This window comes from Urocitellus parryii, chromosome 7, assembly GCF_045843805.1.
Source record: "Urocitellus parryii isolate mUroPar1 chromosome 7, mUroPar1.hap1, whole genome shotgun sequence".
NCBI lineage: Eukaryota > Metazoa > Chordata > Mammalia > Rodentia > Sciuridae > Urocitellus > Urocitellus parryii.
Genome location: NC_135537.1, coordinates 130,440,793 through 130,451,660, shown reverse-complemented (window position 1 = coordinate 130,451,660; position 10,868 = coordinate 130,440,793). Strand labels below are relative to the sequence as shown.

The 10,868-nt window shown below is 46.1% G+C and overlaps 1 protein-coding gene across 2 annotated transcripts; it reads left to right on the top strand.

The window, feature by feature from the left end:
• The first annotated feature begins 4,235 nt into the window (after positions 1–4,235).
• On the top strand, positions 4,236–10,320 carry LOC144255813 (polyunsaturated fatty acid (12S)/(13S)-lipoxygenase, epidermal-type-like). Of its 2 annotated transcripts, none has more exons than XM_077800756.1 (14): positions 4,236–4,370; positions 4,750–4,951; positions 5,165–5,246; positions 5,332–5,454; positions 5,724–5,827; positions 5,974–6,134; positions 6,949–7,092; positions 7,200–7,409; positions 8,516–8,602; positions 8,806–8,975; positions 9,077–9,199; positions 9,663–9,762; positions 9,868–10,035; positions 10,141–10,320. In XM_077800756.1, the coding sequence occupies exons 1-14, from the start codon at positions 4,236–4,238 to the stop codon at positions 10,318–10,320; spliced, it is 1,989 nt and encodes a 662-aa protein (XP_077656882.1). The 2 variants fall into 2 exon arrangements, with proteins under 2 accessions (XP_077656882.1, XP_077656883.1); XM_077800757.1 differs by having other exon boundaries at positions 4,750–4,964; positions 5,178–5,246.
• Positions 10,321–10,868: the final 548 nt, after the last annotated feature.

Sequence of the window (10,868 nt, the reverse complement as noted above, 5' to 3'; positions counted from 1 at the left end):
TAGTTATTTTTCCTCAGCGAGGCACAGAGTCGCCCAGTGCCCGTCTGGCTCTCACTTGCCATGGCGCTGTCTCTATGGAGCTCAATGTACTGCAATGGCTCCCAATGACTCTTAAGTTTGGTTTTTTTTATGTTATTCCAAATCTCTTGGATGTTCTGCTCATGGTTTCTTACTAGCCTTTCTGAGTTGACTAGACTCTTTTCAAGATGATATATTTTCTCTTCGTTGTCTGATGTTCTGACTTCTAATTGGTCTACTGGTGATACTCTCATTTGAATTTTTAATTTGGTTTATAATTTTCTTCATTTCCAGGATTTCTGTTTGATTTTTTTTTATAACCTCTGTCTCCCTGTAGAGTTGCTCTTTTGCTTCATGGATTTGTTTATGTAATTCATTGTTGAAGTGATCTTTCATTGTCTGCATTTGCTGTATAAGGTCTTCCTTAAGACTCCATAACATCTGAAGCATGTATATCTTGAAATCTTTATCTGACAATCTCTCTGCTGTGGCTACAAACTCCTGTATTGTTGAGTTGTCCTGCATTGTTTGTGTTCTTTTTTTTTCCTTGTCAATTCATGATGCTCATGTTTCTTTCCAGCTCTGTGTGAATGCTGTTTTATTATTTTCTCCTATAAATTTGTTTTGCTTTTGTATAGCTCCGAGATCTCTCCTTTGTGATGGGAGACAATGTCTAGAGATGTTGGGTTCACTTGTAATTTAAAGTAAATTCATTAGTTTCCTAAGAGGCATACAGATTTTGGTGGCATATAGAGAACTGAGGTTTGGTCATAGGACTTTATGTTTAGGGAAAAAGGTGTGAGGATCTGGGGATTAGTATATCTTAGCTACTTTGGAGGAGAGCTCTAACGAAGGGAGATATTAACAGGAAAATAGACAGGAGTATTTGGGGGTAGCTAAGTACTTAGGAGGACTATAAAAAGCCTAGAAACATTCACCTATTTGCATTTATTAAATTACATGTAGTAGAAGTAGTAAAGCTTGGGAGATTGGGAGGGGAAGAGAAGGAGAAAGAAAAGTACAAGGAAAAGAAGAAGAAAGAGAGAGAAAAGGAAGGAAAAAAGATAAATAAAAAAAGAAAGAAAGAAAGAAATGCACTCTTAGAGTTCTGTTTTCTTCTCTTCCAGTAGGTAGCATTGTGCTTTCCAGGCTGCGTCTCTGCCCTCAGGATGTAGGAAGCAATCCATGTGAGGTGGCTCTCCCTCCCCTGCCGGGTGACTCTCCAATCCGGTCTCTTTGGGTTGCTCCCAGTCTCTAGCCCCCTCGCTTCTCCTGCCCGCCAGGCCCCACTTACTGGGGCTCCTGTCCACAGCTCTAGCTTCACTCTGGGCATGCACCGCCCTGGCCGCCCTGCCCTCTTGAATAACTGAGCGCTCTCTTTGTTTGTTAGTTACCCAGTCATCATGGCTATGGAAAGAGGGAGTTGGAAACTGGCAACCTGTTCTGTCTGATTCCCTCTGATAGCCACGCCCACCGAGAGCTGGCGAGAAAGGTTTCGGTTTTTGCTGCTGGGGGGAGGGGGAGTTGGAGGTCAGGTGCCTTTTCAGTTTCCCTCAGCTCTGATATTCATGCCCACAGAGAGCTGGTGAGAAAGTTTTTGAGTTATCCCAGCTGGGTGGAGGGAGGGGCTGGGGGTCACACACCTGATCTGTCGCCAAACTCTCTGCTATGAGATCTGCCCAAAACTGCTGAAGTGGATTCTCCAAGAAGGTGACTGCCCCTTTCCACACCTGGGTGTCCGGTGAGGAGGATGGACCTGGGCCGTTCCTCCACTAAGTCCCCCCTTCAGTTCTCTGGTGCCCTGTGGAGGCACGGGTGACAGATCTCCACAGGAACTGAAACTCTGCTTCTCTACACTGCCAGAACTCCATAGCGCTCAATTTCGCCCGCTGCAGCATGCTGTTGTCCTGCTGGTCCTGAGTTGGGAGTTTTAAGAGAAATAATCTTACGAATTGAATTGAGATACTACTACTAATAGTCTACTCCCAATAGGATAATTTTGGTCTTATATATGGCAGAATTGATTGTTCTAGAAACCCATTTCAAGCGAACTTAAGCAATAAAGAGGGGGTATTGGAAAGACACTTGGGTGTCTCATAGAACCCAAGGAGAAGAAGTGAACTGGGTGTCATAGGACCTGGAAAATCCTCAGGAACTCAGTTTTTCTTTCTAGTCACAATCTTCAGGAAGGGGAAAATGGCTCATGGGTTGAGTAGATAATTCACAGTATTACAAAATACTATAGATGAATTTTAAGTGATAAGAAATGAATTCTGAGTTGTGATTGGACTGTGAGCATCTGAAATGTGAAAAATGGGTCTTCACAGGCAGAATCGGTGGAGGGAATATGTTGCCATAGTGTAAGAAGGGTCTTTTTCAAATAGAAATGGAGGCTCTGGATGACGGTGGCAGGTCAAAGGTTGTGAGAGATTGGGGTCCATGGGGAGCATAGGAGAGTTTCTCATTGTGAGGAGGAAGGAAAGAGGGTTTTGTGGTGAACGGTGTGACCTTCACAAGAGGGTCACTGACAGATGGCTGCTGGGGGAGCAGGAAGGGTTGTGACCAATTATGTTCCCAGGATTCTTGAGTATTGGAAATGTGGGCATGAACAGAGAGGCATCCGAGAAAAACTAGACTTTACAGTAGAGGTTTCCAAATCTTAGCTGCACTTAGCCAACTTACCAGATGACTGACATGGTACATGCCCTCCAGAAAGCCTGGCATGCCCACAGCATGCCAAATGCAGATAACAAGGAGGGTAATTTATGACAACCTCAGCACTTTGAACTCCACAAGTTGAAAGTTTGTGTTTATCAAGAATAGTCGTGTAAGCTTTCAAAACTCTTTACATCAGTTAAATTGGTTATTGTTATTATGCAACTTATAGAGGAAATAATGGTGGAATAGCAGTATAAACTTACGGGTATTCTTTTTATTAAAGTCAAATTGAATACTTTATGACCATATAAACAGCAACCATTAAAAAAAATCGCTGTCAAATTATGGACTAGCAGTATGCAAGATAACTGTTAAAAGGTTTAGGGAAAACTGCAAAAGGTCTAGACAGATGCTGCCTTTGGTGTTTTTCCCCACAACAACCTTTAGGTTTTAGCTCCATTTTAAATAAATGTAAACACACCTGGATGTGGTTTATGTAGGGAAGAACTAAGAGAGCTTGTTATGGACCCATACTCAAAGAAAACACTTTGGCCCTATAGAAAAGAATTCATGAATGACTCTACATTTAGGATGTCAGAGTTAAAACAAATGTTTAAGGTACATATGAATACTTTCAGATTCACACTTTCGTCACCTATTTTGAATGACTATTTCAATATGCAGAGATGGAGCATTTATACAAAAAGTTATAGATTCAGTGGGTTTTGTTCACTATAGGGCAGGAAGTTCAGGGAATAGTAAGCCCAGATGAGCAGGATTGCTCAGGGCTGGGAGAGTAGGCATGGACATGCAAAGATGGAATAGTTGAGATGTGTACCTGGGCAGCACTTGTCAGGATGAGAATGAGGAGGACCAAAACCTGGGACTCAGGCTGGGAAAGAATTAGTTCTGAAGGGAGCATACACATGGGGCACATTAAGGGTACTCAGCCTATGGTGCAAGCTTCAAATAAACCCTGTTTCAGGATAACCCAATGGAAACTTCATGATTCAACCTGAAGGGGAATTCCAAACTCCCTCTCTTGGCTCCTGAATCTGGACAACAAACATACCTATTTCAGCTGTGCAACATTACCTGTATTCGACCTCAACACAAAGCTCTGCATCTTTGCCAAGATGGCTTACTCACTTTCCACTGAAAAACATTCCCACACTTCAAGATTCTCTCTCTCTCTCTCTCTCTCTCTCTCTCTCTCTCTCTCTCTCTCTCTTCTGTAAGATCCATTGCTTTCTCATTGATTTTTCACATCAAAATTAGGTTGGGGGGTGATTCTAGTATTTAGCTGTCATCTTCTGCGTGGCTGGGCGTTAGGGAGTGCTTGCAAGGTAACATTGTACTTCTAGGAGAGCTGGGAGAAACCCTGGGTGCAGAGACTATAGTGAAACAGATACCTGCATCTGAGTGGGAGAGGTGAGAGGAGGAGCCCTTTCAACCCACACACAATAGGGCTTTCCTCTGGGTGTGGTGCCTTGGGAGCTGGGTCTCAGATCCTCTTAAGTGCTGACTTTCTTCCAGGTTCCTGTCCTGGTTCAGGCAAGATGGGCAAGTATGTGATCCGCGTCGCCACCGGGGACTCGCTCTTGGCGGGCTCCACCAACCTGGTGCAGCTGTGGCTAGTAGGCGAGCACGGGGAGGCGGACCTGGGGAAGCTGCTAAGGCCATTGCGGGGAAAGGTGAGTGCAGAGCCTGGGAGCCAGGGCGAGGAGGAGCAGCCCGCACGTTCTGGAGCCCCAGGCCAGAAGCAAGGGGAAGCTGGGCCAGGGAATGAGATGGTGCGAGGGTTGGGTGCCTGATAGAAAAAAAGGAAAGTGAGAAGAGAGAGAATCGAGTAGTATCTCTGCTTGGGTGGAAGGAATAGGGAAGATGCTATTGGAGGCTGGAGGCTGGAGCCCCGCAGAGCTAGCTGTTCCTCCCCACCGCCACCTGCTTCAGGTCTCTCCCTGGGTGTCCCCCGAGGGACAAACAAAGCCAAGTTTCCTCGAAAGCATCCAGACTCCACTGTCCTCGCTAAGGACCTCATAACCTGCCTCTGCGGAATGTTCTGTTCCACAGAAAACGGAGTTGGAGATCGATGTCCCCTTTCACCTGGGGCGCCTCCTGCTGGTGAAGCTGCGCAAGCACAAAAGCCTGTTGAACTTTGACTGGTTCTGCAAGTGGATCACGGTGCAGGGCCCAGGGACCCAAGGAGAGGTCCATTTCCCTTGCTACAGCTGGATCCAGGACGATAGGATTCTCTGTCTACCCGAAGGCACGGGTGAGGGCTCTGGGTAAAGGGTGTGACTCCTCCAGGAAGCGGGGGTCGGGATAGGGGATGCTATGATATAAAAGGGAAAGAGGAGAAAGATGCAGAGGTAAGAAATGCAAGAATGGGATTCAGGAAGAGAACTGATGGAAAGGCCCTGCCGTGGGGCTGAGTGTGAGGGGGGTTCCAGGGAGGACGCCTGTCTTTTGTTTCCCCCTTACCCAGCCCGGTCCGTGAGTGATGACCCCCAGAATCTGTTTAAGAAATATAGGGAACAGGAGCTGGAGGACAGAAGGAAGGCTTATCGGTGAGTCCCAGAAAGCTTCTGATCCCTACTACAGTTAGGAAAACCTCTTGCTCCACCTACTCCCGACTCCATGTTCTTCCTCCAGGTGGGGCTCCTGGAAGGATGGGTTAATCCTGCCTGTAGCAGGGAAGACGCAGAGGGACCTTCCCAGAAATGAACGATTTCTAGAGGATAAGGATTTGGATTTCACCCTCTCTCTAACAAAAGAGTGAGTGCCAGGTCTGGGTGGTGGCCCATACCTGTAATCCAATTACTCCAAAGACTGAGGCAGGAGAATCACAAGTTTGAGGCTAGCCTCAGCAACTGAGCAAGACCCTGTCTCAAAAAAATAAAAAGGTTTGGGATGTAGCTCAGTGGTAAAGCACCATGAATTCAATCCCCTAGTATCTCAAAAGAGAGTGCTGGATTGAGGTTGGGCACTTTCTTCCCAGGCTGTGAGATTTTTCTTATTCTTCTTGCATGTCATTCTTTACACAGGTTGAAGAACTTGGCCATTAAGGAGATATTGGATCTTGCAAATTGCGTACATAGACTGGAAGATTACAAAAAAATATTCCCACGTGGAAAGACTGCCCTGGCAGGTCAGTTACCACAACCTACTAATATATATATATATATATATATATATTCCAGCTCGGGGATCTGACAAAAGAGGGGTGATAGAGGGTAGAAGACTGATGTCAGTGCAATGAGGAGCTCACACCATGTCCCCAACTGACGTCCTCAGTGCGGGTCTGTGATTCCTGGAAGGATGATGACCTCTTTGGATACCAGTTCCTCAATGGTGCAAACCCCATGCTCCTGAGGCGTTCTACGAGTCTCCCAGCCCGGCTGGTGCTGCCTCCAGGGATGGAAGAGTTACGAACTCAACTGAACAAAGAGCTCCAGGTACTGTGCTTTTCACCACCCCAGCCATCCCCCTACCATTTTGCCTCCCATTCCTCCCATCTCTTCCTCCCCTTATCTCTTTCATGTTCACCTCCACTATCTGTACCCTCTTTCACGTACACTTAGAATTTCTCAACTTTGACATGATTAACATTGTAAGCCAGATAATTCTTTGCTGTAGAGGACTCCTGTGCATTTTGGGATTCTAGTAGAAACCCTTGACTTTTACCTTCTAGAAGCCAGTAGCATCCTCTGTCCTGGTAGTTGTGACAACTGAAAGCATCCCTAGACATTGTCAAATGTTCTGAGGGGAGGGGGGCATCACTCCTGCTTGAGAACCATGATCTGTATAATCTCCTCCTGTGTCTCGTTTTCTTTCCTCTCTTCCATCCCCACCTTCCTGGTTTCTTCTAATGAAGTAATTAGATGGACCTGAGCCTCAGTCTCAGGGAGGAGCTTGGGCTTCTAAAGAGAAACAGCAAAAAGACTGACCAAAGCCTTGAAGAACTAGACTTACATTTTAAAAGAGGGGATAAAGGAAATATTTTGTGCCCCATTTGACTAAAGCCAGGAAGCAGGAAGACAATAGTTGAGAGTGTGGCACATGGTGGAGAGTCAATTCAGGGAATTTGGAGTCTGGTGGAAGACACTGGTCATGAAAACTTTCATTCGGGCCTTTGGTTCTGGGGAAAGTGATTGGTGCTGAAAGCAAAAGCCTGGATGGATAGAGGAAGGATCCACCTTGGGAAATGAGAGAAGGGCAGGTTCAGAATGACTCCAACCCCTTTCTGTGTCCTTGACATTGACCCTACAGGCTGGATCTCTGTTTGAAGCTGATTATACCCTGCTGGATGGGGTCAAACCTAACATGATCATTTTTAAGCAACAATATGTGGCAGCCCCTTTGGTTATGCTGAAGCTACAACCTGATGGAAGACTCTTACCCATGGTTATCCAGGTAAGAGGACCCAGGTGTCTTTCTCCTAGACATTGATCCATTTAGAATTGATCCATTTAGGGACTTAGATACATAGTTCTTAGCTCCCATTCTCCCTCCTTCTCTAGCTCCAGCCACCTCGACATGGATGCCCCCCACCTCTGCTCTTCCTGCCTTCGGATCCTCCCATGGCCTGGCTCCTAGCCAAGACATGGGTCCGTAGCTCTGATTTCCAGCTGCACCAGTTACAGTCACATCTGTTAAGGGGACATCTTATGGCTGAAGTTATTTCTGTGGCCACAATGAGGAGCCTGCCCAGTCTGCATCCTATCTACAAGGTATTTTAGCATCTGTGTCATTCTGCATTTGATTGTTGTTCATAGTTCACAATCCTAGCCTTTGAGGCCCAGGGTTTAACCTTGTAGCATATTATATTAGAAGCAATCTTAGTTTATGTGTGCGTGCTCATGTGCATGCGAGCTCATGTGCATGCGAGTGCATGCACACACACACACACACACACACACACACACACACACACACAGTCTGCTATGGAAATACCCAGGACACACACTTGCTATAAGGTGGGGAAGGTAAGAATAGGTTTTACAAAGGAGTTTACATTTGGACTGAGGAGGTTGTCAAGGGTAGAAAGGGATGGGGACATCCAAGTCCAATCTGTAAAGGAGAGGAATGAAAGGAGCATGGATAATTGTGGATGTTAGGTGTGAATGATTGGAGTGTTGTGTAATAGAACAAGTAAGTGAGAAAAAATAAGCAAGGAAGCCATGTTACTTGGTGGGGAGAAGAAGCAAGGGCTCTGTTTTGACCCTGCAAGGTTTCCAATCCCGGTAGCCATTCATTTGAAAATGTCAGGAGGGCAATGGATATATGAGCCTGGAATTCCTGGAAAAATTGAAGATATAGATTTTAGGGTTATTAGGAAACAGAAGTCTCTAAAGCCATCATACTAGGGAAGATTCTCTGTGGTTTGTAGCCACAGCAGAACATTTCACCCAGGATATAATTCTAGATTACTTCAACCTTTAGAAACTCCTCAGAGGAAGAAGTAGAGTGAGAAAAGTAGCAAGAGAAGGGTCAGCCACTGAGGTGGGGGGAAACAAAAAAAGAAAAGTGTGTAACTCATGGCCGTCAGAGGACAGGGTTTCAACAGGGAGGTAGGATTATATGTTTCTGATGCTGTTGAGAAGCCCACATGGTTAAAGAGAAGGCATATCTGGGTTTGTCAACATGGAAGTCAGTGGTTAATACACTGAAAAATGCTATTCAGGGAAGCAGAGGTGCAAGAAACCTGATTGGTGTGGGCTGAGCGGAAACTGTGAGGTGAGAAAGTCGAGACAACACATGACTCTTCGAAAGACATGGACCCTGGGAGCGTTCCATTTCTTTTTGATTGCTTTCCATTTCTTTTCTCTACCATTAGCTCCTGATCCCCCACTTTCGCTATACCATGGAGATCAACATCCTGGCCCGGAATAATCTTGTCTCTGAATATGGAATTTTTGATCTGGTATGGAAAGGGATGGATGAAGAGGGAGGAAGGTTCGATGTTGGAAGAATCCCAAGGTTTATATCCCTCTTTCATTTTTCCCCCATGATCTGCTTTCTCTACTAAAGGCCTCTCCCTAATCTGTCTCATACCTGAAGAGTCTTCTGGCCCTAAATCTCCCTCGCTTTTTCACCTGGTTTGGCTAATACTAGGTTTGTCCTCAGGTGGTGAGTACAGGTAGTGGAGGCCATGTGGACATTCTCCAGAGAGCCACAGCTTGTTTGACTTACCGTTCCTTCTGCCCTCCTGATGACCTGGCTGACCGTGGGCTCCTGGATGTGAAATCTTCTCTCTATGGCCAGGATGCCCTCAGGCTGTGGGAAATCATCAGTAGGTGAGGGTGATACAGAGAGTGATAGAACGAGGGGGGACCACAGGTACAGAAGGTCCTCCGTTGGCTGGCTGAGTCACAACAACCTTTTCCCTGCGGAACAGGTATGTGCATGGGATGGTGGGACTCTTCTATAAGAGTGATAAAGCCGTGAAGCAAGATTCAGAGCTGCAGGCTTGGTGCAGAGAGATCACTGAAACTGGACTGCAGGGTGCCCAGGACCGGGGGTAAGGCCTGGATCCTCCCCAGTAACCTGTGTCAACACCCACCCACCTGTCAACTTTCCCTGCCTCACAACACCATAAGACACCCTTTCTTGAGGACCCTGAGAATTCCCTGGACTTTTCCACAGTATCCAGAAATCTTAATGATCACTCCTGATTTTCCCAGTTCTTTTCCTTTATCATCCTCTCATATACTCTTTTACTCCTTATGCATGAAGAACTTTCTCCAAAATCAGATACATGACTTCTGTTAGATATTTTTTCTTACTTGTTTCTACTCTTTCCCCCATAGCTCTAAGGTTTATCCCAAGTATATCCTATTTGAGTTCACATTTTATGTGAATCATAGAATTCAGAGTCCAGGTCCATAGGAAATTCTTTAATGTATCTCTGAATATCTTTCCCTCAGGTCCAAATATCTGCCTCATGCCCTGGTCTCAAATTCTCTCATTCTCATTTCACCCAGGTTCCCCCTCTCCTTGGAGTCCCTGGATCAACTCTGCCACTTTGTTACTATGTGTATCTTCACATGCACTGGTCAGCATGCTTTGGCCCACCTGGGACAGGTAACCTGTGGGATCATGCCCCAGGGACTCCTGGGATTAGAATATGAGGGGAGTTAAATGCCTGGGCCATTAACCTGGGTTTCTGAGTGGCTCTTCTATCTGTAGCTAGACTGGTACACCTGGATCCCTAATGGCCCATGCACCATGAGGAAGCCTCCACCCATATCCAAGGCTGTGACAGAGAAGGATATAGTAGACTCACTGCCTGATCTCCACCAGGCCCATATGCAGAAGACGTTCATCAAGTTCCTTGGCAGACGTCAGCCAGTCATGGTTAGAAACAGATGCCTGGGTTCTGGGGGAGGAGACAGCTAGAGGGAGGGGCAGTAGTCTTGGCTGAGAGGCCCAAGGAGCTGAGCCATCCTGTTCTCTTCTCAGGTGGCCTTGGGGCAGCATAAGGAGAAATATTTCTCAGGCCCTGGGGCCCAGGCTGTGCTGCAGCAATTCCAGGAGGAGCTGGCTGTCATGGACAGGGAGATTAAGGCCCGGAATGCAGGCTTGGAACTTCCCTATGAATACCTTCAACCCAGCATGGTGGAAAACAGTGTGACCATCTGAGAGGTCTTGCCCACTTCGATTCCAAAGCTCACTGTCCCCACACACCCTTGTACTCTTGTTCTCCATGCCCATGTTCTCTGCTAAACAGCTGCCCCCAAAAGCTGTGTTGTCAAGGTGCCTGAAGCTGCCCATCACATAATTTGGGGAATAAACAATGCTTGTTCCCATTGCACATTGAAACCTGGGACCTTCTGTCCTTGCCTGCCTTAATGTCTACAAGTTCTATAACTTGGTAGATGATAGTAGAATTTGCAGATAGCCACAAAGATCATAGACTCAATCTTTGACTTGTCTGCCTAGAGGTTTTGTTAGTCCTTAAGTCCTATTACCTGACTATCAGTGGAGAGGAAAGAGGAAAGTTAAAGATCAAACAGAAAATTTCAGACTAGGTATTACTGGCTAGAAATACAGAATGGAAGCCAAGTTAATTTGAGGTAATGGTGGAACTCTTATTGAAAATAATTATCAGGGAATCGGACAGACCAAGTTGAAGAAGGACGGGAGGTAAGGTCTACGGTGTTAATCATATGAGTTGGATTTATGAACAA

Coding starts and splice junctions, on each gene's coding strand:
- LOC144255813 (XM_077800756.1), top strand. CDS start 4,236: ATGGGCAAGTATGTGATCCGCGTCGCCACCGGGGACTCGCTCTTGGCG. Junction 5,455..5,723: donor ACCCTCTCTCTAACAAAAGA/GTGAGTGCCAGG, acceptor TTCTTTACACAG/GTTGAAGAACTTGGCCATTA. Junction 8,603..8,805: donor AATATGGAATTTTTGATCTG/GTATGGAAAGGG, acceptor GTTTGTCCTCAG/GTGGTGAGTACAGGTAGTGG.